Genomic DNA, 27,886 nt, shown 5'->3' on the forward strand with positions numbered 1-27,886 from the left:
AGGGGATTCCACCACCTCCCTAGGTAACGCATTCCAGTGTTTCACTAACCTCCTAGTGAAAAAGTTTTTCCTAATATCCAACCTAAATCTCCTCCACTGCAACTTGAGACCATTACTCCTTGTCCTGTCATCTGCTATCACTGAGAATAGTCTAGATCCATCCTCTTTGGATCCACCTTTCAGGTAGTTAAAAGCAGCTATCAAATCGCCCCTCATTCTTCTCTTCTGCAGACTAAACAATCCCAGTTCCCTCAGCCTCTCCTCATAAGTCATTTGTTCCAGACCCCAATCATTTTTGTTCCCCTTCGCTGGACTCTCTCCAATTTCTCCACATCCTTCTTGTAGTGTGGGGCCCAAAACTGGACACAGTACTCCAGATGAGGCCTCACCAGTGTCGAATAGAGGGGAACAATCACGTCCCTCGATCTGCTGGCAATGCCCCTACTTATACACCCCAAAATGCCATTGGCCTTCTTGGCAACAAGGGCACATTGTTGACTCATATCCAGCTTCTCGTCCACTGTCACCCATAGGTCCTTCTCTGCAGAACTGCTGCCGAGCCATTCGGTCCCTAGTCTGTAGCCGTGCATTGGATTCTTCCGTCCTAACTGCAGGACTCTGCACTTGTCCTTGTTGAACCTCATCAGATTTCTTTTGGCCCAATCCTCCAATTTGTCTAGGTCCCTCTGTATCCTATCCCTACCCTCCAGCGTATCTACCACTCCTCCCAGTTTAGTGTCATCCGCAAACTTGCTGAGGGTGCAATCCACACCATCCTCCAGATCGTTAATGAAGATATTGAACAAAATCGGCCCCAGGACCAACCCGTGGGGCACTCCGCTAGATACCGGCTGCCAACTAGACATGGAGCCATTGATCACTCCCCGTTGAGCCCGACAATCTAGCCAACTTTCTATCCACCTTATCGTCCATTCATCCAGCCCATACTTCTTTAACTTGCTGACAAGAATACTGTGGGAGACCGTATCAAAAGCTTTGCTCAAGTCAAGAAACAATACATCCACTGCTTTCCCTTCATCCACAGAGCCAGTTATCTCATCATAGAAGATTAGATTAGTCCGGCATGACTTTCCCTTGGTGAATCCATGCTGACTGTTCCTGATCACTTTCCTCTCGTCTAAGTGCTTCAGAATTGATTCCTTGAGGACCTGCTCCATGATTTTTCCGGGGACTGAGGTGAGGCTGACTGGCCTGTAGTTCCCAGGATCCTCCTTCTTCCCTTTTTTAAAGATTGGCACTACATTAGCCTTTTTCCAGTCTTCCGGGACTTCCCCCGATCGCCACGAGTTTTCAAAGATAATGGCCATTGGCTCTGCAATCACATCCGCCAATTCCTTTAGCACTCTCAGATGCAGCGCATCCGGCCCCATGGACTAGTGCTTGTCCAGCTTTTCTAAATAGTCCCGAACCACTTCTTTCTCCACAGAGGGCTGGCCACCTCCTCCCCATGCTGTGCTGCCCAGTACAGTAGTCTGAGAGCTGACCTTGATCGTGAAGACAGAGGCAAAAAAAAGCATTTGAGTACATTAGTTTTTTCCACATCCTCTGTCACTAGGTTGCCTCCCTCATTCAATAAGGGGCCCACACTTTCCTTGGCTTTCTTCTTATTGCCAACATACCTGAAGAAACCTTTCTTGTTACTCTTAACATCCCTCGCTAGCTGCAACTCCAGGTGTGATTTAGCTTTCCTGATTTCATTCTTACATGCCTGAAAAATATTTATATACTCATCTCTGGTCATTTGTCCAATCTTCCACTTCTTGTAAGCCTCTTTTTTGTGTTTAAGATCAGCAAGGATTTCACTGTGAAGCCAAGCTGGTCGCCTGCCATATTTACTATTCTTTCTACACATCGGGATGGTTTGTCCCTGTAACCTCAAGAAGGATTCTTTAAAATACAGCCAGCTCTCCTGGACTCCTTTCCCCCTCATGTTATTCTCCCAGGGGATCTTGCCCATCAGTTCCCTGAGGGAGTCGAAGCCTGCTTTTCTGAAGTCCAGGGTCCGTATTCTGCTGCTTTCCTTTCTTCCTTGTGTCAGGATCCTGAACTCGACCATCTCATGGTCACTGCCTCCCAGGTTCCCATCCACTTTTGCATTTGTACGTATATGACTTTTAACTATTTGGAACTCCATTGTTTTCTTTTATTAATAAATTCTTAGTTAGTTTACTAACAATTGGCTGGCAGTGTGGTATTTGGGTAAGAACTGAAAGATATATTAATCTCGGGATAAGTGTCTGATCCTTTGGGATTAGTAGAACCTTATGTATGATGAACTAGGTTTTCAGTAAACTCTCACTGTAGAAGACCAATTTGTCTGGATGGGAATCAAGGGCTGGAATGCCTAAGGGGGACTGCGTTTGGCTTCCTGTTAACCAGTGTGGTACTGCAGAAGCTCTTTTGTTACCGGTCTGGAGAATCTAATTGTAATAAACCACCAGTTTTGGGGGGGCGTCTGCCCTATTTCTTGCAGTCTGCCTGGAGGTGGCATTGTCAGTGGTGATCCATTCTAGGCACCTGGTCACAACTTGTCTGAACTTTGCACTATAAGGTGGGTAGAAAGCTGGCTAGATTGTCGGGCTCAACGGGTAGTGATCAATGGCTCCATGTCTAGTTGGCAGCCAGTATCAAGTGGAGTGCCCCAAGGGTCGGTCCTGGGGCCGGTTTTGTTCAATATCTTCATAAATGATCTGGAGGATGGTGTGGATTGCACTCTCAGCAAATTTGCAGATGATACTAAACTGGGAGGAGTGGTAGATACGCTTGAGGGGAGGGATAGGATACAGAAGGACCTAGACAAATTGGAGGATTGGGCCAAAAGAAATCTGATGAGGTTCAATAAGGATAAGTGCAGGGTCCTGCACTTAGGATGGAAGAACCCAATGCACAGCTACAGACTAGGGACCGAATGGCTAGGCAGCAGTTCTGTGGAAAAGGACCTAGGGGTGACAGTGGACGAGAAGCTGGATATGAGCCAGCAGTGTGCCCTTGTTGCCAAGAAGGCCAATGGCATTTTGGGATGTATAAGTAGGGGCTTGGCGAGCAGATCGAGGGACGTGATCGTTCCCCTGTATTCGACATTGGTGAGGCCTCATCTGGAGTACTGTGTCCAGTTTTGGGCCCCACACTTCAAGAAGGATGTGGATAAATTGGAGAGAGTCCAGCGAAGGGCAACAAAAATGATTAGGGGTCTGGGACACATGAGTTATGAGGAGAGGCTGAGGGAGCTGGGATTGTTTAGCCTGCAGAAGAGAAGAATGAGGGGGGATTTGATAGCTGCTTTCAGCTACCTGAAAGGGGGTTCCAGAGAGGATGGCTCTAGACTGTTCTCAATGGTAGCAGATGACAGAATGAGGAGTAATGGTCTCAAGTTGCAGTGGGGGAGGTTTAGATTGGATATTAGGAAAAACTTTTTCACTAAGAGGGTGGTGAAACACTGGAATGCGTTACCTAGGGAGGTGGTAGAATCTCCTTCCTTAGAGGTTTTTAAGGTCAGGCTTGACAAAGCCCTGGCTGGGATGATTTAACTGGGAATTGGTCCTGCTTCGAGCAGGGGGTTGGACTAGATGACCTTCTGGGGTTCCTTCCAACCCCGATATTCTATGATTCTATGATTTTATTTTAAGAAATTAACTTCTGGCATGTTCCAAGACCATTCACACTCCCTATGGACAGACTGGATAATTTCTATAACTGTACATATATAAAATCCAGATGGAGGGAGGTGGGATTTTTGTCACCTGTGCTTTGTTGTCAATTCTCTTTTCTTAATCTCCACCCAATCTAAGTCTGAAGAACCTCAAGCCAGGGTGTTCCTTAGAATTTAACAAAGTATCATAGTCTGTTCTAGAGACACTGTCTCTGCTGGAGAGAAGAGGAAACTTCATCTGACATCTGGACTTTGTCTCTGATCCACTTTTCTAGCCAGATCTCAGATAGGCCAAGAACTGCCTGCTGGAGGAAAGAGCCATAATTCTAACCTGAATCTGACAATAATCAACACTTGCTCACTTACCACTGCATCAGGCAAGGAGCACCTTTCTCACCCACCCACCGTTCCCTTTTTCTATCTTCTCTCTGTTCCTTTAGGCTTGAAGCGTCTCTTGTGGGGGCACCCTATTGAAGGGTGCGTGTGCGGGAATTATTTCCCTGGCTCAGATAGAACCATCTCCTCTCTTACTAAATCCTCTCTCCCACATCTGACTTGTCACTAGGGCTTATAAAATGCTTGTAAAGAGCCCCTGCAAGCGTGCGGCGCCTCACCCCTGCAGCGCCTCCTGCTGGTCATTGGGAATTAGCTCTTTTCCAGCATGGACCACTCTCTGCAGACCAGTGATCCGCCACAGCTCTGGCCCCCGTGTCCCTCACCGACCCCGGTGCCCCTTTCTCTGGGGTGCTGCCCCCTGGCAGTACTCCCACACTCTGCCTCTGGGTCTCCCCTTCCTGGGGAACCCCCAACCCACTATCCCCACCTTGCCTCAGTCTGGGCTACTGCCAGTCATCACCAAGCCCCCGCGCCCTGGGGCAGACTGCCGTGTAAAGGCCACTCATCATAAGCAAGGGGGTTCGGACCTGTTGCCTTCCTCTGCCTCCTTGTACCTCTATGGGCCTTGGACCAGACCCTACAGCCTGGGGAGTTGCCAGCCTAGAGCGCCCCCGCTCAACCTGCTCCTTCCCCAGCACGGCACCACCCTCAGTACCCTGTCTGTCTGGCAGGCAGGCAGGCCCTACTCTCTCCCAGCCTTTTTATACAGGCCAGCTGGGGCCTGATTGAGACGTGGCCCAGCTGCGGCTGCTTCCCCAATCAGCCCTCCCCAGCCACAGCCCTCTCCAGGGCTATTTTAGGAGTGGGGTAGCCACCCTGCTATAGCCCCCCCCCCACCTTTTTGGCCTTTTGGAATGACTCGTTTGCTCCAGCTAACAGGTATTTTCAAGCCCCTTCCTGGGGGAAGGTGTCCCCTGCTCCCCCTTTCACAGAGCTGCATGTGAACACTGTGCTGTGCTAGCAACATAATCAGCGTGTTTTTTAGGAACAAGCGATAACCGTCTCCAACAAAGTGCAGCTTAACAGAATTCTTGTCTAGAGTGCAGCCTGTGACTTTGGTTGCAGTGGGGAGAGAGGATTATTGTTTAAATATGAAAACAAACAAATAGATTCCCCAGCCGCTCACTCCTCTTCTCTTTTGCTTTATCTGCATTCAGAGCCGGCTCCAGGATTTTTGCAGCCCCAAGCAAAAAACCAAACCAAACCAAACCAAACCTCCTGGAAGGCTGCCCCTGGACATGTGCTGCCCCAATCATGTGCTTGGTTTGCTGGTGCCTAGAGCCGGTCCTGTCTGCATTCAAGAGTTTAGGCTTTGCGACTGCTGTCACACACCCAGCAAGTCACAGCTCCCCCATGTCCTCACAGGGCCGTGCTACCCCCGCTGCAGAGGTGTTCACACTGGCAGAAATCAGGGCCTGCAGGAAAGCTAGTCTCCTGGCAACCTAAGGAGCACAGCTGGGCTGTAGTAGGCTGCCTGATGGGCTACCCCACCTGGTTGGCTGGAAGAGGCAGCAGACTGGCTCTTCAGCCCAGCAGCAGTGTGGGAGCGGTTCCTGCTCGTTCCCAGACTTATCCTGCCTTACTTCACTGGGGGCAGCCTAGTCCTGACCCTAGGCCCTGGTATCTGACTGACCAGTAGCCATGACCACCCAGAAGTGACCCGTACGGGGGGCATGTGGGCTCAAGTGCCCCTCCAGCTTACTGCTCAGCCTGTCGAGGGAGAGGGAGAGGGAGAGGGGCTCTCTCCTTCTCCGGCCGTGCCTGGCCCCAGCATGCTCTGCCCCTGTCCCTAGCAGCCAGCCAGGGCAGGGAGCAGAAGGGGTGGGACCAGCCACTTCTCATGCCCAGGGTGACCAGACAGCAAGTGAGAAAAATCAGGATGGGGGTGGGGGGTGATAGGAGCCTATATAAGAGAGAGCCCCAAATATTGGCACTGTCCCTGTAAAATCGGGACATCTGGTCACCCTGCTCACGCAGGACGCTCCATGTCGCTGCTCTGTGCAGCGCGGCAGCTGCCTGAGAGAGCCCGGCGGGAGAGGCTGCGACGGCAGCCCCCCCAACCGGGTCTGGCTGCCTGGGACAGGGGCTGAGCGAGCTGGGCTCCCCCCGGGCATGCTCAGCCCATCCCTGGCAGCCACGCCTGGGCAGGGAGTGGGCCGCCGCAGCAGCCTCTCCCGCCGGGCTCTCTCGGCAGCTGCCGCGCTGCACAGAGCAGCGACATGGAGCGTCCGGCTTCAGCCGAACGAGAAGCGGCTCCGCCCCACTCTCAGCCAGGGATGGGGGCTGAACATGCCCTCCGCCCACCTTGCTCCTGGGCTGATGCTGTCTCCTGCTCCGTCACATGCTGTCTTTACAGGGACTGACACTCGCAGGGCGCGGCAGCAGGGTCACTGTAGCCGCCCCACACCGGAGAGGAAGGGAGGGAAAAAAGTTTCCTAGTGAGCTAGAGAGGAAAGACGGCATTGTGAGAGACTGACGATAACCTCTGTCTTCACGAACAAGGTCAGCTCCCAGACTGCTGCGCTGGGCAGCACAGCATGGGGAGTAGGTGGCCAGCCCTCTGTGGAGACAGAGGTGGTTAGGGACTATTTAGAAAAGCTGGACATGCACAAGTCCATGGGGCCGGACGAGTTGCATCCGAGAGTGCTAAAGGAATTGGCGGCTGTGATTGCAGAGCCATTGGCCATTATCTTTGAAAACTCGTGGCGAACGGGGGAAGTCCCAGATGACTGGAAAAAGGCTAATGTAGTGCCCATCTTTAAAAAAGGGAAGAAGGAGGATCCTGGGAACTACAGGCCAGTCAGCCTCACCTCAGTCCCCGGAAAAATCATGGAGCAGGTCCTCAAGGACTCAATCCTGAAGCACTTAGAGGAGAGGAAAGTGATCAGGAACAGTCAGCATGGATTCACCAAGGGAAGGTCATGCCTGATTAATCTAATCGCCTTCTATGATGAGATTACTGGTTCTGTGGATGAAGGAAAAGCAGTGGATGTATTGTTTCTTGACTTGAGCAAAGCTTTTGACACAGTCTCCCACAGTATTCTTGTCAGCAAGTTAAGGAAGTATGGGCTGGATGAATGCACTATAAGGTGGGTAGAAAGCTGGCTAGATTGTCGGGCTCAACGGGTAGTGATCAATGGCTCCATGTCTAGTTGGCAGCCGGTATCAAGTGGAGTACCCCAAGGGTCGGTCCTGGGGCCGCTTTTGTTCAATATCTTCATAAATGATCTGGAGGATGGTGTGGATTGCACTCTCAGCAAATTTGCAGATGATACTAAACTGGGAGGAGTGGTAGATACCCTGGAGGGCAGGGATAGGATACAGAGGGACCTAGACAAATTGGAGGATTGGGCCAAAAGAAATCTGATGAGGTTCAATAAGGGTAAGTGCAGGGTCCTGCACTTAGGACAGAAGAACCCAATGCACACCTACAGACTAGGGACCGAATGGCTCGGCAGCAGTTCTGCGGAAAAGGACCTAGGGGTGACAGTGGACGAGAAGCTGGATATGAGCCAGCAGTGTGCCCTTGTTGCCAAGAAGGCCAATGGCATTTTGGGATGTATAAGTAGGGGCATAGCCAGCAGACCGAGGGATGTGATCATCCCCCTCTATTCGACATTGGTGAGGCCTCATCTGGAGTACTGTGTCCAGTTTTGGGCCCCACACTACAAGAAGGATGTGGATAAATTGGAGAGAGTCCAGCGGAGGGCAACAAAAATGATTAGGGGTCTGGAACACATGACTTATGAGGAGAGTCTGAGGGAACTGGGATTGTTTAGTCTGTGGAAGAGAAGAATGAGGGGGGATTTGATAGCTGCTTTCAACTACCTGAGAGGTGGTTCCAGAGAGGATGGTTCTCGACTATTCTCAGTGGTAGAAGAGGACAGGACAAGGAGTAATGGTCTCAAGTTGCAGTGGGGGAGGTTTAGATTGGATATTAGGAAAAACTTTTTCACTAAGAGGGTGGTGAAACACTGGAATGCGTTACCTAGGGAGGCGGTGGAACCTCCTTCCTTAGAGGTTTTTAAGGTCAGGCTTGACAAAGCCCTGGCTGGGATGATTTAATTGGGGATTGGTCCTGCTCTGAGCAGGGGGTTGGACTAGATGACCTCCTGTGGTCCCTTCCAACCCTGATAGTCTATGATTCTATGATTCTATAACCTGGTATCCAAACATCCTGCATCCATGCCCCCCCATCCCTCCGCCATCCACACAGAAAAGAGTAGATATCTATATTGGGTCATATTCACCAGTATGTTCCCGGCACGGTTCTGCCAATGCCCAGCAGCTGTGAACCTAGGTTACCGGGCAGGTTGAGCTCATGTTTTGGCTGTTTGTGGCATCACTAGAAGGGTGCAGAGCAGCCAGAGCACACTGCTAACACTGGGCCAGACTGTGTACAAACAACCACGTGTGAAACTATGAAAGAATAAGAGATTCTCGGACAATAACCGGAGAGTGACAGGGTGCTTGTTGCAGAGGGCCAGTGTCTCAACTGCAGAGCCTAACATACACTGTTAATGATACAACAGATCCTCGACTCTTTGTCCTGTGGGTGGAGAGCTGCTGACTTTGTATTTCTCCACTAAGGGGTGTGTAGCCAAGTGCAATCCCAGGGTGCTCCCCACATGGCCAGGGGTGGCCCCCCAGGCACCCTGCCTCAATTTCCCTCTGTGTCCCAAAATAATTCACGTACACCCAGAGTCTTTAAAACAATACCACTGAGCTCCCCTTTTCATTTCAGAGATTGCACAGCCCCTGCTCCCACCCCAACGTGGGGCACGTGTGTTCCCAGTCCAGGCCCCCCCAGCTTCTAGACTCTCCCCTCCGGCTCAGGTGTTTCACAGCTCTCCTTGCTGGGGCTGTGTGTTCTGCATTCAGTCCTGGCCTCCCCAGCCTTTGCTCACCCCTCACGTCGAGGATCTCAGCCCTCCCTGGGACTGTGGCTTTAAGTTCTTGCCTCCCCGGCCCATAACTCGCTCCTCAAGTATAGGGGTTGCCCAGTCCTCCTTGCCGAGGCTCTGTGCTGGGTGACTTCTCTCCCCCAGCAGCTGGCTCGGCAGCTCTCTCTGACTGCGCTTGGAGCTAAGCAGGCCATTGCTCTGGTTATAAACTGGCCAGTTCTGCTTTTCTGAGGTTTGTCCCCTGTGCGGTACAGAGACAAAGCCAGAGGTGGTTTTGTCTGGGACCAGACAGGGGATGCCATTGTGAAGATCACACCGCCCCACCCCTGCTGCCATGACCTTACCTGCACAGTGCGGGCGAGGTCACACCGGCTGGGGTGGGGCAGCGAGCTCTTCAAAATGGTGCCCCCATGCGGTGTGATGGTGAGTGCGAGGTCATGCCAGCGGGGGCGGGGTCACCCAGGCGGGGGTGGGCACACACCGTTCCCAGAACTACTGGAATGTCGGGTATTCCCAGAATGTGAGAGGCCCCCCCACTTGGAGCTTCCTTTTGAGTCACCCGCCCCAATCACCTGACCACTCCTTGACCCTTCCCAGTTGTGTCCAATTACCCCAAACACCTGCCTGGGGCAGCTGGGAGAGGGGGAGCTTTGCCCCACCCACTCTACAGGGTTCGTGGTCCCAGGCCTTTGCAGGAACTGTGCTCTGGGTTTTTCTGTACCTTGATCTCCCAGACACAGACTTTTCCCCAGGACCAGCGGCCTCTCTCCCAGGGGCTGCTTCCAGGCCTCCTTCCGCTTTTCCCTGGACACATGGAATGAGTAACTCCGTCCTCTAGCCTTAAAGGGCCAGACCCCCATTACAGGCTGCATTGCTGGAGAGTCTTTGTGGGGCAGGAGAAAGCTGATCCAGTGGTCAGTGCAAATTCCCTTCTCTGGCTTCAGCGTCCTCAATATTGGCTGTTTGTCAAAATCTGAACGTACCTCTAGTAACCCCCCCACACACTATTAGCTACGGACTGTTTGACAGCCGCTAGTAACCGATGCCGAGCAAAGGCTTGAGTTGAGACCAAGTATTAGGATCTAGATATTCAGGCCTGTCTGTAAAGGCCTGTACTGTAAGCATTTAGGTGTCTTCTTATCACTTGGCTAGTTCTAGAGGTATAAAAGAAAGAATCAAAATCACTGTCGGCCGGTGCAAGGGCCTTCTCTCACTGTGACAGTCGGAGGCCCTGTGCTTAGGCTAAGGCCTCTGGCTAAGCAGCAGAGGCAGCCATAAGCTGGGAAGCGACCGGTCCCCTCCTCACATCCCAAACTAGTCCCATTGAAATCAGGTGCTATTGGGCTCTTAGGATACAATCCTGTCCTGATAGTGCCTATCGCCTCCAGAGAAAGGGAAGTGCCTAGAAGATGTAAAAGGAAACTTAGTTTGGTAGCCTCCTGTCTGGCAAGAACTCACCTATCAATAGCTGGGATGGGAAATCGTCACTTCTGTATTGTTTTGTCATTATAGTTCCCACTTTGCTATTGTTTGTCTGTATAATCTCTGTCTATTTCTGGGATTGTTTCTGTCTGCTGTGTAATTAATTTTGCTGGGTGTAAACTAATTAAGGTGTGGGATCTAATTGGTTAAATAATCATGTTACAATTGGTTAGTTAAATTTCAGGGAAATGATTGGTTAAGGTATAGCAAAGCAGAACTCAAGTTTTACTATATAGTCCGCAGTCAATCAGGAAGTGTGGGGGGGGGGGAATGGGAATCATGTTTGGCTAAAGCGGGAAATGGGAACAGGGACACAGGTAAGGCTCTGTGGGGTCAGAGCTGGGAACGGGGACACTAAGGAAGGAAACTGGACTCATGCTTGCTGGAAATTCACCCCAATAAACATTGGATTGTTTGCACCTTTGGACTTCAGGGATTGCTGCTCTCCATTCATGCGAGAAGGACCAGGGAAGTGAGAGGGTGAAGGAATAAGCCTCCTAAAACCAAGGATTCTGGAACCTTTGTAGAAGTGGTGGGGGTGGGGGGCCCACCAGTGCCAGCCGGGGAGGCTGGGGGTCATGCCCCCCACTTTTTAGAAAGGGTGTAATTTGGGGGATAGGGGAGAATGTTGCCCCCCCCAAACTGCAAGCCTTGGGCAGGAGCAGAGCAGCACCTCCGCTGTGGAGTGCAGGCCCTACCGGTGCCACTTCGCACCTGCCCAAGGCTTGCAGTTTGGGGGGCAACATGGCCCCCCGGGTTCCGGCATGATTGGTTGAGACCCTTTTGGTTTCTATTTCTCTAGCTTTGTGAGGTGTCAGACAAAGTTGCTGCCATGCTGTGGGATACGTCACAAACCAGAAACCCCAGGGGCGTGTCTCTGCACTGAGCATTGTATGTGCAAAGGAGGAGATGGGGTGCTGCTTATGGATGACAGCCTGGCCTCATCTCATCTATCCATCTTACTTGCTTGAAAACTCCTGGCTGCAGTCCCAGGACTCTATGTCCTGCGAAAGGCAAGCTGTTTGCAGGTCTCTGATGTGGAAAGAGCGGAGAAAACGTGTGCTTTGTTTGGGGTGGGTTTCTGGCTCAGGTCTGGAGCCAGGACTTTTGGTTTCTTGATCAGGGGTCAGGGAAAACGATCTTTGCTCCTTTCTGCAGAGGGCGATGCTGTACGAGTGTCTGGCAGAAGCTCTGCCTGGGTGATGCTGTTCCCCTGTTCACACCACAGAACGTGTCGTATAGTCAGCAGAGCTGGAGTGAGCAGATGCAATTTTTATTTGGCGGTGTCCCTCCGTAGAGCAGATTGCCCCCCGCAGAGGTAGCTGCTGTCCCCTTGCCACGGGGCTGGCGGAGGAGGCGTCCCGAAGCTCCTTGTGTCAAAGCACCAGAGAGGTAATAGACAGAGGAGTCCTGCACTGTGGGTTCACCTCTCTTTTATATCACTGATCTGAGCTGAGGTGCTGAGGGGAGAAGGAGCTGGGAGCCCGTTCAGATCCAGAGTGGGGAGCTGTGAGGACCAAGAATGGTTTCTGGCCCCAGCAACAGATGAAGAAAATGGGCACGGGGAGTGGGCCAGATAATGGGGTTTCCCCAGCCTATGGGAATGCTGGGTTCAGGAGTGGTATCTCTTGAGCAGCGGGCAGATTGTGGCTGCCTGCAGCAGCAGAAGCCATGCACCATCCAAGATGATACAGTAATGTTGCAACCAGCTTTAGCTTGGAAAATGTGTTAGGCCTAAAAATTCCCAGATGTGGGCAAATTCAATGGGCTATTCAGTTGTATCAGAGGTTGCATGACAAGATCCTTTGCACTGGAAAAATCTCCAGTGCGGGAGAAGACAGTATGGAGTCCACTCCTGGCAGCACAGCATCCACACCCAGCAGGGAGAAGGACCTGTATCTGGAGCTACGTTTCAGAACAATATATTGCCAAGGTAGAGTGGACTATAAAGAGAAGTGGAGCAAACAACTAAGTGATCCTTCACCAGAGGAGACAAGGAAAACCAGCACCTTGGATTCTGTGAGCATCCTGACAAAAAGCTAGTCAGCCGTTGCTGGGAAAGGAATACTGGAGAGGAAAGTGCCTCGAACAATGTCTGTAGCTTGTTAAGTTAGGTCTTAGCTATTAGAAAGCGTATTATTACTTCTGTTTGTTCATCACCCTTCCTATCTTTACACCTTACACTTGATATCACTTAAATCTATGACTTTTGTTTACGAAACTTGTTTTACCTTTATTATAAACCAGGTCAGTGCTGTGATTAAAGTGAGTGTTTGTCAAACCCCAGTGAAATTAATGAGCTGCGTGTATTGACTCTTTAAAAGAGCAATGAACTTAATAACTTGTGTGTGTTCCGGGAGAGGACTGGACACTACAGAGAGACAGTTCAGAGGCCCGTCTAGTAAAGGGTGCCTACTATAGGAATAATGGACTGAGTGGATTATTCCGATAGCTCTTCTAACACTAGCCGCTGAAGATCCTCCACAAGGATGTGGGATCAGCAGGAGAGAGAGATGTAACGTCATTGTAGTTTGAACAGCGCTACAATAAATCCCACAAGGATTCACACTCTGAACCCCAAAACTATGAGATCCATATTGAATCTGCAATAATCAGAACTTCTATCAGTTACCTGGGTGGGCACCCTGAAAACTATCGTGATGGAGTCAACGAAAAAAGAAAACACTTATCGTTTAACGAATATTCAATGTAGTACAAAATACAACATATGCGGTGGTCTCTCGTGTCCTTCCAGGACATCAGGTTCAGCAAACCTCAGACCTCTGAAAACCAGGAAATACAGATAAATCCCATGCAACCATAACTCTGCCCCTTGGTGCTGGCAATAGCCATGGGAACGATCTGCCTGCTACTCCTGGTGAAGGAATTTGTTTGTTTTCTGAAATGTCAAATTTTGATTAGCTCTGGCATAAAGCAACACATTTCATTGTAAGATATACCTAACACACAATCTGACAATGGTCTGAAAGCATAAAGTAGGATTTTATTTCATAATTTCTGCTGCTAAAAGACTTTGCATTCCTTACTGCAAGAGAATGACATGTTTACAGTAGGATAGAAACACCTCTGAGCAACTCAGAGAGAAGATGTGAGTAATCATTTTAGCACAATGGTAGGGGCTGATCCTGGGGCAGGGTTCTGCCTTTGCCCCCTCAGACTGTGCAAAGGGCCCATGCTGCGAGTGGAGCAGTTGTCCGTGTCTCAGCTGGAAGCCCCCTGATGAGGACCTGGAGACAGTGCAGTGAGCTGCCAGCCTTGTGCCCTGACAGGAAGAGGGGGTGGAGATGCCGGGCGAGAGCCCTGGTTTTACTTTGCCCCTTTCAGACAGTGAGCACCACGGGGGATTCTGGCCAAGACCGGCACAGGGCTCAAAGGGAGGAGCTCCTGGTGCCCATTCTGACCCTGCTCACGGATATAATCCTACAGAACCATACAGCATGAGAACAAGCAGACTGGGCAGTCACTGCAGGACCGTGAGATGGGTCTAGCCTGCTCTGTATGGTACTGACAGGGCCCCGGGCTACCCTGAGTCTCAGGGATGGATGCTCAGCTGGAATCCTCCACCCCAGACCCAGAAGAAAGGGAAGATTTTCTCCCCATTGAAAGAAGCCTGTGGGAAAGTGAAGATCGGGGCCAGATCATCAGCATAATTAAATGCCACCAACCCCCCTTCATAGTCCAGAGAGACCCGGATCCTGCTGGGTTCTCTACTCAAGGACAGGCGGGTGACAGGGGAGGTTTGAGCCCGATAGTCTCTGGCATTGCCCCATTTCTGCACCACCCAGACCCCATTCTCGGGGGTAAAGCCAACCTCTTCCTTCCTCAGCACAGACTGTCTAGCTACCCCCACAGCCCAGTCTCCGGCTACTCCTCCCTCCACCTTCACCTGCCAGGAATGTTTCCCCGAGGTGAAGCCCTCAGAGCCCAGCACACTCAGCAAATAATCAAATCTCTCCGGTTTGTAAGGCAACATCTGGCTCTCGGGGCCCCGGCTCATGGTTCTTCGATCATCAGACAGGACGAGCTCAGGATGTGCCGTGTCTGGATCCAGAGTCACATTCGCTGGGGAGAGACAGAATCAGAGCGTTATCGGCACACATGGGTCAATGACAGAGCGAAAGGATTGGCTGGGCCAGACCTGAGCCTCAGAATCTTCCCCCCTGCACTCACCCACTTCGGAACAATACTGTGTAACATATATGTATGCCAGTCGGTGCTGCTCTTTATACAGCTAACTATCGACACAGAGAGAGAGATAACATGGCAAAAATACTTCACTAACGCAGCATTAAGATGCCTGGTGAGACCTTGCACCCCTCAAGAAAGTCAGTTCAGCAAAACTGAATCTTGTGAATGCCAGGAGATAGCGAGTTTAGGTAAACACCTTTGCAACCTTAACTCTGCCCTCTGGAGCTGGCAATGGCCTCTGGGAATTATCTCCATGCACTGCAGCTGTAATCCCTGTGGTAGGTGTTGCTGTACTGAAGGGTGGAGGAATAAATTGAACCATCTTGGAAGATCTGTGATTGGGATAGGAGGTGATCTGGGCGACTGTGGCCCTCTGCGCGCGTGTGTGTGTGTGTGTCCCCCTCTCTCCCCGGCCCCTGTATGGGCTTTTAAGGCTGCACAGCTCCCCGCCTCACCCTGGGATATCCCCAGCAAGCCAGACTGTCTAAACAGGCCAGGGCCTGCGCTTTGCTTTCTCTCTGAAGACAACGAGCAGTGCATTGCCCACAGCTATATGTTTCCACACAGCTCCTTCTAAGCAACCACGTTTCTTCTTTTAGGTAAAAGCATGACAGAGAATAAATATTAAAACAATAAAGCTTGAAAGCTGACCTGAGATTTCCCCGTCCCCCCAAATCCAATCTACAGCTCTAGAAGCTTTTAGTCCTTCAAACCCCACATCTGGGTATTCTCCGGGGTTAGAAGTTTAGATCCAGAACCAGAGCAATGGCTGGGCAGATCAGCCATATCTTTATCCAACTCTGGCCTTTGATCTTCGCCTTCTGTAACAGGTAATCAACAGAAAAAACCCTCCCCTCAGAGCTTAACTTCAAAAAGCTGGGTTTTTGCATTGACCAGAGGTAAGTAATTTGCATTAACCTCGCCCTAGGGACTCCCCAGAAAATCCACTTAATATTTATTGTCCCAAAAGTCCATACTTGTCTGGCACATTTTCAATACAGCCTTTTGAACCGCCACGTCTTACATCCATCACATCTCCTAACTAGAGAGGTTATACACAATCCTGGCCCACAGCAGTACATACAGTTAGTACAATAAGATCTTTCAGTGATATTGCAGGAAATTGCCCTATCTACAGAGCCCTATCCAGCTACAGTGGAAACTCTCCACCTCCAGAGTCTCTTGGCTCCTCTGTGCTCAGTATGATCCCCTTAGTTCATGAGCAGTACTATCTGTCCAATAATGTTCTGAATGTTGCTCCCCCCAGAGGCCTAGTGGGTGCCGTTCACTCTCTGCGTGTTATCCTCCAGTCAGTGAGACCCTTGTGGCAGGATCAGAGCCAGGGCTTGATCCCCAGGTCTGGGCAAAACCACGGTGGTAGAATATGTCAACCTTTAAAAACTATGGTTTTTTTAGGGAGTTGGGGGGGCGGGAGGGAGAGGAGATTGTATCCCAGGAACCCCTTGGTCAAATGATCTCAGATTTGGATCACTGACCCTAGCCAGTGCCCCCTGAGGCATATCAAATTTCAAGGCAATCCATGTAACCATGACAATTTTAGAGCACTTAGAAGAATGAAGCTTTTCACAGAAAGCTAGTTGGTACCTTAACTTGACCAGACCTGGCAGCTCAGTATCATTTGTACAGTCCCCAGCAGATCCCGGTGGTTGGGTTGGGCCCTGTATGCATTACTCCAGTTCAGATATTAAATTGCAAGAAATAGTTTGATTCTGAAGTCACGCCTACATTATACACTTGGGACATCTCAATTTTTCTTCCAAAGATAAATATAGTTTTACCTGAATGAACTACTCCAGAGTCCTGTGTTTGGGGTGGGAAGAAATATGCAAATATATTTAAATGTTACCTTTCTTTAGGGTTGAGATGCAAGTCTCTTCGCTTGGGTCACTCACAGCCCCATCCGCACACACAGCCGAAACCCGGACTCTGTAGGGTGTCTCAGGACTCAGTCCATCAATGCTATAGAACTCGGTTCTCTTTTCTGTCCTTCGTTCCAGCCATTTGTCTTTCCCCTCCTGACTTGTATCTCCTGCCTCTACTTTATATTCCACCTTATACTGCCTTATTCTGACTCCATCTCCAATGACACTTGGACTCTCCCAGGTGAGGGCGATGGCAGATGAATCTACAATAACTGTTACGGGCTTCCCAGGCGGGCTGGTAGGAGGGAGAGTCTTCACAGGATTACTCACATCGCTGCTCTCGCTGAGCCCTGGTTTGCTCACTGCAGCGTATCGGAACTGGTACTCGGTGTTTGCACGTAGCCCTGTTACTGTGAATGTCTCTTGCGTGTTATTTACATTCACAGCCGTCCAGTTCTCCTGTCCTACAATTCTGTACTCTGCCCGATAGCCGGATATCTCAGCCCTTCCATAGGCTGCTGGGTTAAACTTGAGCTGCACACGGTCATGTTTGATTCCATCAATCAGGGGAGGAAGAGGCTTTGATGGAGCCTCAAAGTTGGTGCTGATCAGCTCTCCCTCCTCATACAGGTAAATGGAAGTGCCTGGATTGTCCTTGTCTGGAACAGAGGACACAATGAACCGAATCTTCCCGTTAGATTTGTTGACATTGACAAAACGTGAAAGGGACTTTGCAGATTTTCGAGCTTTTCTATTAATTTCTTGTTCCTCAAACCACATTTTGGATTTTGGTTTCTCAGCAACAGAACTGGCTGCTGCAGGATCATGAGTTTCCTTTATATACTGGGTCTGAAGCCACTGTTTTAAAACTGATAAATATGGCTCCTCTTCATGCAGTGAGGTGAATGTAAAAGAGACAATGAAGTCAAGCTCAGGGTTGAGTACTATTTCATCTAGTTCATTCTGAGAGGACACCACTTTTACATTGCTTAGGATCCTAAGGTAGGAATTCACATAATTCATCTCTTTCTCCTTTGTATCCAGAAATTCACTGAGGCTCTGGGTATTGAACGGTGACTGGTTTTTACATGACAAAATATCCACCAGGCCCCCTTCCTCTTTTCCACCTCCACGGATTAATGGTAAGAGTCCTGCTAGCTGTTTCTGGAAAGTCTGTCTGTGTTGCTTACACAGATCTCTGAACTGCTGGATTTTCAGCTTGATTTCGGGGAAGCTTGTGGCGATCGGATTCTTCACCATGTCATTGCATCGCATGTTTACTTCTGCCAGTTCCTCCAGAGCAGTCTGAGCATCAGAAATCAGTGTTAAGCTGATCTCACGCACCAGCCGAGCAGCTCTGGAATCCAGCTTGGTCAGCGGGTACAGCCAGACTCTCACTGGTACGGCCTTCTCCCCCTGGGCACCCAGCAGCTTGGGGAGGGTGGAATATGTTTGCATGGCATCTTGGAAATTAGTTGGATTTCTCTCAAGAGCAAAATCACCATGGAACCTGCAGTTAAATTTTGCAGCATTTAATTTTTCACTTTCATCCATTTTGACAGCTCCTTCCCCTTCTATGGAAAACATGGGTATCTTTTTAATTGCAATCTGGAGCTTTCCCTCTATCTCACGTACATTCTCAGAAGAAGAAACTTCCCGATCAAACACGAAGAAAGCCTGAGCCCCGTACAGCACAGCCGTGACCACATGGGTGGCGGTGCCTTGGTCAAATACAGCAGGATAAGAAACATTCTCTGGTCCTAAATGGTTCATAGTTAGTTGCTCAAAGTTTGTTGTGGCAGAGTACTGGAGAGTAATTCGGGCCTGTTGTTTGGATTTTTTGGTGTCATTTAAGTATTTGGCAGATCCACTTACTTCAACCAGCCCCCCCAGGAAACTGGCCTTCAGCGAGGCTGTGACATTGAGGGCATTGGCCTTCTCTTCAATGGTGTCGGATGCGATGATCTCAAATTCAGTCTTGGGTTGTGGTTTTGTGTTTACATCCTTGCGAAGCTGTTCCAGGCCCCACAGTGTGATCCCTGGAATAGTAGAGACAGACACATGGTAACGTAACTGATAGATGCACAGGACACAGAGTGTATCCATCCTTTAATTGTGTCTCATTTCTGAGATTGAAAAATAACGAGTGAAGGACATCAAGTAAACTGACCTGGTAACATACAAACGTGCCAAGTCAAGGCTGAACTACACGACTAACATACTTCCCTTGCCCCCGGCTTCTTACAGGACTTTGGAAGATGTGATCTTTTCTGTTTTTTTTCATATATCCCTCTCCAGAATGACTGAGTTCACTCCCCCCTCAGGAGTACACTGTCCCAGGAAGCAAGTGCTATATTTATGATTGAAATGTCACTTCTATTAGAAAAGGAGGACTTGTGGCACCTTAGAGACTAACCAATTTATTTGAGCATAAGCTTTCATGAGCTACAGGGATGCATCCGATGAAGTGAGCTGTAGCTCACGAAAGCTCATGCTCAAATAAATTGGTTAGTCTCTAAGGTGCCACAAGTCCTCCTTTTCTTTTTGCGGATACAGACTAACACGGCTGCTACTCTGACTTCTATTAGAAATGATCTGATCAATTGGATAATTGGTCTGAAATCAACAAGATAAAATTCAATAAAGACAAGTGCAAAGTACTACACTTAGGAAGGAAAAATCAAATGCACCGTTACAAAATGGGGAATAACTGGCTAGGCAGTAGTACTGCGGAAAAGGACCTGGGGATTATAGCGGATCACAAATTGAATATGAGACAACCATGGGATGCAGTTGTGCAAAAGGCTAATATAATTCTGGGGTGGGAGGTAGTTGTCCTGCTCTTCTCAGCACTGGAAAGGCCTGAGTTGGAGTACTGTGTCCAGTTTGGGGCGCCACACTGCAAGAAAAATCTGGACAAACTAGAAGGGTGAGGGGAGAGCAACAAAACTGATAAAGGGTTTAGAAAACCTGCCCTATAGAAGATAGATTAGAAACAGTGGGTATGTTTAGTCTTAAGAGAAGAAGACTGAGAGCAGAGCTGATAACGGTTTTCAAATCTGTTAAGGGCTGTTGACAGTGAGGACAGTGATCAATTGTTCTCCATGTCCGCTGAAGGGAGGCCAAAAAGTAATTGGCTTTATCTGCAGCAAGGGAGGTTTAAGTTAGATATTAGGAAAACTTTCTAATTGTAAGGATAATTAAGCACTGGAATAGACTTCCAAGGGAGGTTGTGGAATCCCCATCTGTGATAAATAAAGTGGGGGTAGCTCCCTTTGATGGACACCCAGCCAATCAGTTAGCTGTAAAATCCCTCTTGATAGCTGTTCTTTACTTGCTTTACCTGTAAAGGGTTAAAAGTCCCCCAGGTAAAGAAAAAAAAAGTGGGCACCTGACCAAAAGAGCCAATGGGAAGGCTAGAACTTTTTAAAATTGGGAAAGTTTGCCTTTGTCTGTTGTTCTCTGGGCTGGAGGGACAGAGCAGCCATGTTGTAAGCAGCTAAGCCAGGTATGATTATAAGCAGTGATGAGCTGCCAAAATCTTAACAACCTGTTCCCTGAGGGATGTGCCTCAGTATGTATTTTTTGTACCAACAGGGTTACCATAGGTGTGTATTTTCCTGGGAGGAATTTTTAAATTTTAAAAATTCCTCCCGGATGGCGATTTAAGAACAAAAAGGCCTGACCTGTCTGGGAAAATAGGGATGTATGTTAACCCTGCCGAAAGTTCTTTTTTTAAAAAGATGGGCCTGACCTAGAAATTACCTCCGTTTCACAGGTGTGGGTCCCCGCCATGCCCTGGGCATGTGCTAGGGTGACCAGATGTCCCAATTTTATAGGGACAGTCCTGGTTTTGGGGTCTTTTTTTTATATAGGCTCCTATTACCCCCCAACCCCTGTCCTGATTTTTCACACTTGCTGTCTGGTCACCCTAGGGTGTGCACAAGTGTGGGTCCCAGCTGCTCCCTTCCCCACTTATTGAAGCAGGTGTGCAGGGTTACTGCCCTGGGAACTGCAGGGCACCAGTGGACACGGGGACAGCTGCAGACAGGGGCATGGGGCAGGGCTAGCTGGAGGCAGGGGGGTCAGGCTGGCTGCGGGCAGGGCAGGGGCAGCAGAGCTGGCTGGAGACAGGAGGGTGCAGGGTTGTCTGGAGGCAAGGGGGTGCGGGGCTGGCTGTGGGCAGGGCAGGCGGTGCGGAGCTGGCTGGAGACAGGAGGGTGCAGGGTTGGCTGGAGGCAAGGGGGTGTGGGGCTGGCTGGAGACAGGGACAGGCTGCGGGCAGGACAGGGGGTGCAGGTGGCAGGGCCTGACTGCGGGCAGGGCAGGGGGTGTGAGGGTGGCTGGAGACAGGGGCTGGCTGCAGGCAGGGGGTACGGCAGGGCTGGCTGCAGAAAGGGGCTGGCTGCGGGCAGGGCAGGGGGTGTGAGGGTGGCTGGAGACAGGGGCTGGCTGCAGGCAGGGGAGCGGGTACGTGCGGCAGAGGTTGGCTGGATACAGGGCAGAGGGTGCGGCAGGGGCTGGCTGCAGGCAGGGCAGGGGATGTGGGGGTGGCTGGAGACGGGCTGGCTGTGGGCAGGGGGTGCGGCAGGGACTGGCTGGGGACAGGGGCTGGCTGCAGGCAGGGCAGGGGGTGCGTGCGGCAGAGGTTGGCTGGAAACAGGGCAGAGGGTGCGGCAGGGGCTGGCTGCGGGCAGGGCAAGGGGTGTGGGGGTGGCTGGAGACAGGGGCTGGCTGCAGGCAGGGGGTACGGCAGGGACTGACTGGAGGTAGGGGCTGGCTGCAGGCAGGGTAGGGGGGTGCAGGGACTGACTGGAGACAGGGGCTGGCTGCGGGCAGGGCAGAGGGTGCAGGGGTGGCTGGAGACGGGCTGGCTGCGGGCAGAGGGTGCAGGGGGTGCGTGCGGCGGGGCTGGCTGCGGGCAGGGTGGTGGGGGCTCACGGGGAGCAGCCCGAGCAGCAGGACGCAGCCCCGGCCGAGCAGAGCAGCCGGGGACCCCCCAGGCAGCAGCGGGAGCCCCAGGGCCGGGGGGGCAGCCCACGTCGCTCCCGCAGCGCAGCGCCCCCGGTGGCCAGAGGAGGAATCACATCACTTCCCGGCCGGAGCCCAGCAAAGCCTCAGCGCCCCCTGCAGGGAAGTGGGTTAACAGCCGGTTCTAAAACTGGTTCAAAATTTAACACCCAGTTCGCGCGAACCGGCGCGAATTCAGCTCACCCCAGATTATAAGTCATCGGATCATGCCTAGAACGACTTATCTGAACTCCAATGTGTAAACAGATCAGAGTGTTTAGCCAGATGCGATTAGGGTTATTTACTTTATTTCTTATTGGCTTGTGGACTCCTCTGTCATAACCCCAGATGCTTTTGTTTGCTTGTAACCTTTAAGCTAAACCCACAAGAAAGCTATTTTGGGTGCTTGATTTTTGGAATTGCTCTTTTAAAATCTAGCAGAAGCCTAAATTCCAGATGAATTTTCTTTTTTTTTATTTTTAATAAAATTTCCTTTTTTAAGAACAGAATTGGAGTTTTGGTGTGCTAAGAGGTTTATGCATGTTGTTTGATTAGCTGGTAGCCACAGCTAATTTCCTTTGTTTTCTTTCTCAGCTGTTCCCAGACTGTTTCTCAGCTGGGGTGAAAGGGCTTGAGGGCACCCCATAGGGAGGAATTCCCAAGTGTTCCTTCCTAGGTTGAAAGGGGTTGGGTGTTTTTTGCATTTGGTTGGTGGCAGCATTTACCAAGCCAAGGTCAGAGAGAAGCTGTAACCTTGGGAGTTTAAAACAAGCCTGGAGTGGCCAGTATTAATTTTTAAAATCCTTGCGTGCCCCACTCTGCACTCGGAGTGACAGAGTTGGGATTCAGCCTTGAGAAACTAAATGAATTCTTTGCATCAGTCTGCACTGTTGAGGATGTGAGGGAGATTCCCAAACCTCAGCCATTCTTTTTAGGTGACAGATCTGAAGAACTGTCCCAAATTGAGGTGTCATTAGAGGAGGTTTTGGAACAAATTGATAAACTAAACAGTAATAAATCTCCAGGACCTGATGGTATTCACCCAAGAGTTCTGAAGGAACTCAAATGTGAAATTGCAGGACTACTAACTGTAGTCTGTAACCTATCATTTAAATCAGCTTCTGTACCAAATGACTGGAGGAGAGCTAATGTGATGCCAGTTTTTTAAAAGGGCTCCAGAGGTGACCCTGGTAACTACAGGCCAATAAATGTCACTTCAGTACTGGGCAAATTGGGTGAAACTATCGTAAAGAACAAAATTGTCAGACGCATAGATGAACATAATTTGTTGGGAAATAGCTAACATGGTTTTTGTAAAGAGAAATCATGCCTCACCAATCTACTAGAATTCTCTGAGGGGGTCAACAAGCATGTGGACAGGGGGATCCAGTGGATATAGTGTACTTAGATTTTCAGAAAGCCTTTGACAAGGTCCCTTACCAAAGGCTCTTAAGCAAAATAAGCAGTTATGGGATAAGAGGGAAGGTTCTCTCATGGACTGGTAACTGGTTAAAAGATAGGAAACAAAGGGTAGGAATAAATGGTCAGTTTTCCAAATGGAGAGAGGTAAATAGTGGTGTCCCCCAGGGATCTGTACTGGGCCCAGTCCTATTTAACATATTCATAAACAATCTGAAAAAAGGGGTAAACAGTGTGGTGGCAAAATTTGCAGATGATACAAAACTACTCAAGATAGTTAAGTCCCAGGCAGACTGTGAAGAGCTACAAAAGGATCTCTCAAAACTGGGTGACTGGGCAACAAAATGGCAGATGAAATTTCATGTTGATAAATGCAAAATAATGCACATTGGAAAACATAATCCCAACTGTTCAGGAAGGACAGGCAGGGCAGAAAAGGTGGGGAGTAGCACTGTATGTAAGGGAGCAGTATGACTGCTCAGAGCTCCGGTACGAAACTGCAGAAAAACCTGAGTGTCTCTGGATTAAGTTTAGAAGTGTGTGCAACAAGAGTGATGTAGTGGTGGGAGTCTGCTATAGACCACCGGACCAGGGGGATGAGGTAGATGAGGCTTTCTTCCGGCAGCTCACGGAAGCTACTAGATCGCATGCCCTGATTCTCATGGGTGACTTTAATTTTCCTGATATCTGCTGGGAGAGCAATACAGCGGTGCATAGACAATCCAGGAACTTTTTGGAAAGCGTAGGGGACAATTTCCTGGCGCAAGTGCTAGAGGAGCCAACTAGGGGAGGCGCTTTTCTTGACCTGCTGCTCACAAACCAGGTAGAATTAGTGGGGGAAGCAAAAGTGGATGGGAATCTGGGAGGCAGTGACCATGAGTTGGTTGAGTTCAGGATCCTGACGCAGGGAAGAAAGGTAAGCAGCAGGATACGGACCCTGGACTTCAGGAAAGCAGACTTCGACTCCCTCAGGGAACGGATGGCCAGGATCCCCTGGGGGACTTACTTGAAGGGGAAAGGAGTCCAGGAGAGCTGGCTGTATTTCAAGGAATCCCTGTTGAGGTTACAGGGACAAACCATCCCAATGAGTCGAAAGAATAGTAAATATGGCAGGCGACCAGCTTGGCTTAATGGTGAAATCCTAGCGGATCTTAAACATAAAAAAGAAGCTTACAAGAAGTGGAAGGTTGGACATATGACCAGGGAAGAGTATAAAAATATTGCTCGGGCATGTAGGAATGATATCAGGAGGGCCAAATCGCACCTGGAGCTGCAGCTAGCCAGAGATGTCAAGAGTAACAAGAAGGGTTTCTTCAGGTATGTTGGCAACAAGAAGAAAGCCAAGGAAAGTGTGGGCCCCTTACTGAATGAGGGAGGCAACCTAGTGAGAGAGGATGTGGAAAAAGCTAATGTACTCAATGCTTTTTTTGCCTCTGTCTTCACGAACAAGGTCAGCTCCCAGACTGCTGCGCTGGGCATCACAAAATGGGGAAGAGATGGCCAGCCCTCTGTGGAGATAGAGGTGGTTAGGGACTATTTAGAAAAGCTGGACGTGCACAAGTCCATGGGGCCGGACGAGTTGCATCCGAGAGTGCTGAAGGAATTGGCGGCTGTGATTGCAGAGCCATTGGCCATTATCTTTGAAAACTCGTGGCGAACCGGGGAAGTCCCAGATGACTGGAAAAAGGCTAATGTAGTGCCAATCTTTAAAAAAGGGAAGAAGGAGGATCCTGGGAACTACAGGCCAGTCAGCCTCACCTCAGTCCCTGGAAAAATCATGGAGCTGGTCCTCAAAGAATCAATCCTGAAGCACTTGCATGAGAGGAAAGTGATCAGGAACAGCCAGCATGGATCCACCAAGGGAAGGTCATGCCTGACTAATCTAATCGCCTTTTATGATGAGATTACTGGTTCTGTGGATGAAGGGAAAGCAGTGGATGTATTGTTTCTTGACTTTAGCAAAGCTTTTGACACGGTCTCCCACAGTATTCTTGTCAGCAAGTTAAGGAAGTATGGGCTGGATGAATGCACTATAAGGTGGGCAGAAAGCTGGCTAGATTGTCGGGCTCAACGGGTAGTGATCAATGGGTCCATGTCTAGTTGGCAGCCGGTATCAAGTGGAGTGCCCCAGGGGTCGGTCCTGGGGCCGGTTGTGTTCAATATCTTCATAAATGATCTGGAGGATGGTGTGAATTGCACTCTCAGCAAATTTGCGGATGATACTAAACTGGGAGGAGTGGTAGATACGCTGGAGGGGAGGGATAGGATACAGAGGGACCTAGACAAATTGGAGGATTGGGCCAAAAGAAATCTGATGAGGTTCAATAAGGATAAGTGCAGGGTCCTGCACTTAGGATGGAAGAACCCAATGCACAGCTACAGACTAGGGACCGAATGGCTAGGCAGCAGTTCTGCGGAAAAGGACCTAGGGGTGACAGTGGACGAGAAGCTGGATATGAGTCAGCAGTGTGCCCTTGTTGCCAAGAAGGCCAATGGCATTTTGGGATGTATAAGTAGGGGCATAGCGAGCAGATCGAGGGACGTGATCGTTCCCCTCTATTCGACATTGGTGAGGCCTCATCTGGAGTACTGTGTCCAGTTTTGGGCCCCACACTACAAGAAGGATGTGGATAAATTGGAGAGAGTCCAGCGAAGGGCATCAAAAATGATTAGGGGTCTGGAACACATGACTTATGAGGAGAGGCTGAGGGAGCTGGGATTGTTTAGCCTGCAGAAGAGAAGAATGAGGGGGGATTTGATAGCTGCTTTCAACTACCTGAAAGGGGGTTCCAAAGAGGATGGCTCTAGACTGTTTTCAATGGTAGCAGATGACAGAACGAGGAGTAATGGTCTCAAGTTGCAGTGGGGGAGGTTTAGATTGGATATTGGGAAAAACTTTTTCACTAAGAGGGTGGTGAAACACTGGAATGCGTTACCAAGGGAGGTGGTAGAATCTCCTTCCTTAGAGGTTTTTAAGGTCAGGCTTGACAAAGCCCTGGCTGGGATGATTTAACTGGGAATTGGTCCTGCTTCGAGCAGGGGGTTGGACTAGATGACCTTCTGGGGTCCCTTCCAACCCTGATATTCTATGATTCTATGATTCTCTATGTATGAAATTAAGGGGTCTAAATTAGCTGTTACCACTCAAGAAAGAGATCTCGGAGTCAGTATGGATGTTGGATCATATTAAAGAAGTTCTGTATTAAAATCACAAATGAGTTTGATTCCCCAGAGTTTCAATTCCAGGGTATTACTAATTAAGAGGTCTCTTGGTTTTTGGTGCTGTTTCTCTCCCTCTCTGTGTGAAACCTGCAAGCTGCTAACTGTGTTAGTACATTCTAAGACAGAGTCTGTTCTCAAAGCAGTTCACAGAGAGAGAGACTCAAAGCAATACTCTAACAACAGAAACAGCACCCAGAGACTCCCCGCCCTTTTGTTGTATTAACCATTGTGATTAAAATAGAGATAGAGGATGTATGTGGATGGATGCTTGGTGTGGATAATAACTGAATGATCAGGGAGGTGCCAGCCTAAGAATCCAGTGTCCATCGGCTGAAGAAGGCGTCAAGTGGAAATAACCAGAGGACCCCCCGGAGGGCAGACTGGAATCCACCCAACAGCCTCAAGGATGGGAGAACCAAAGAACAAGATAACATCTTGGAGCCGTCAGGAATGTGCTATCTGCTGATTGATTCAGCAACAGCATGATGAAGCAATTCCCATAGACTGGCATAGGAAGAAATTCCTATAAAAATAGACTCTAAAAAGTGAGAATTTTGGGGTCTGATTCTGAAAACCAACTTCCAGGAGCATCAGATGAGCATCTGACAAGGCCCTGCTCCCTCCTCATGTCCAGGCCACCTGGCCAGTGACTTGGCATGAGCAACTCTAAGGCTGGTAACTATGATAACAACCTTGCAGAACCTGTGGGTGTGTGTGTATGAATGAATGTGAGAATAAATATGAGATTGAATGGAATGTTATAGCTATAACTAACTGCTTACTATGATTCTTTCTGTATTCACAATAAATGTGGTATTTTGCCTTTTTCCCTTTAATAAGATCCTGCTGGTTTTTATTTTATTGGTACAACATGGATAGTTCTCTGAAAACATCCACTTAATGTGCAGCGGCAGTCAAAAAAGCTAACAGAATGCTGGGAAGAATTAAGAAAGGGATAGATAATAAGCCACAAAATATCCTATTGCCTCTATATAAATCTATGGTTCGCCCACACCTTGAATACTGCGTGCAGATGTGGTCACCCTATCTCAAAAAGATATATTGGAATTGGAAAAGGTTCAGAAAAGGGCAACAAAAATGATTAGGGGTATAGAATGGCTTCTGTATGAGAGAGATTAATAAGACTGGGACTTTTCAGCTTGGAAAAGAGGCAACTAAGGGGGAATATGACAGAGGTCTAAAAAATCATGAGTGGTATAGATAAAGTAAATAAAGAAGTGTTATTTACTCCTTCTCATAATACAAGAACAAGGGGTCATCAAATGAAATTAATAGGTAGCAGGTTTAAAACAAACACAAGAAAGTATTTTTTCACGCAGCGCATTGTCAACCTCTGGAACTCCTTGCCAGAGGGTGTTGTGAAGGCCAATCCTATGATGGGGTTCAAAAGGGAGCTAGATAGATTCATGGAAGATAGGTCCATCAGTGACTATTAGCCAGGATGTGCAGAAAATGGTGTCCCTAGCCTCTGTTTGCCAGAAGTTGCGATTGGGTGACAGAGGATGGATCACTTGATGATAACCTGTCTGTTCATTCCCTTTGGGGGACCTGCCATTGGCCACTGTCAGAGGACAGGATACTGGGCTTGATGGACCTTTGGTCTGACCCAGTAGGGCCGGTCTTATGTTCTTGATACCATCATTGTAGGTTTTAAAGAACAGGTTAGACGA

General features: G+C 49.4%; 1 protein-coding gene across 6 annotated transcripts in view; it reads right to left on the reverse strand.

Annotated features, from left to right (window-relative positions):
* The window catches only part of LOC144930143 (uncharacterized), a 129,452-nt gene that overhangs the window by 67,887 nt on the left and 33,679 nt on the right, over positions 1 to 27,886 (reverse strand). For all 6 annotated transcript variants that reach the window (XM_078851241.1, XM_078851239.1, XM_078851238.1 and 3 more), the window contains one exon: positions 16,529 to 18,583. In XM_078851241.1, coding sequence (XP_078707367.1) covers positions 16,529 to 18,583 — 2,055 coding nt within the window. The remainder of the gene's footprint in view (positions 1 to 16,528; positions 18,584 to 27,886) is intronic.

This window comes from Lepidochelys kempii, chromosome 2, assembly GCF_965140285.1.
Source record: "Lepidochelys kempii isolate rLepKem1 chromosome 2, rLepKem1.hap1, whole genome shotgun sequence".
In the NCBI taxonomy this organism is placed as follows: Eukaryota; Metazoa; Chordata; order Testudines; family Cheloniidae; genus Lepidochelys; species Lepidochelys kempii.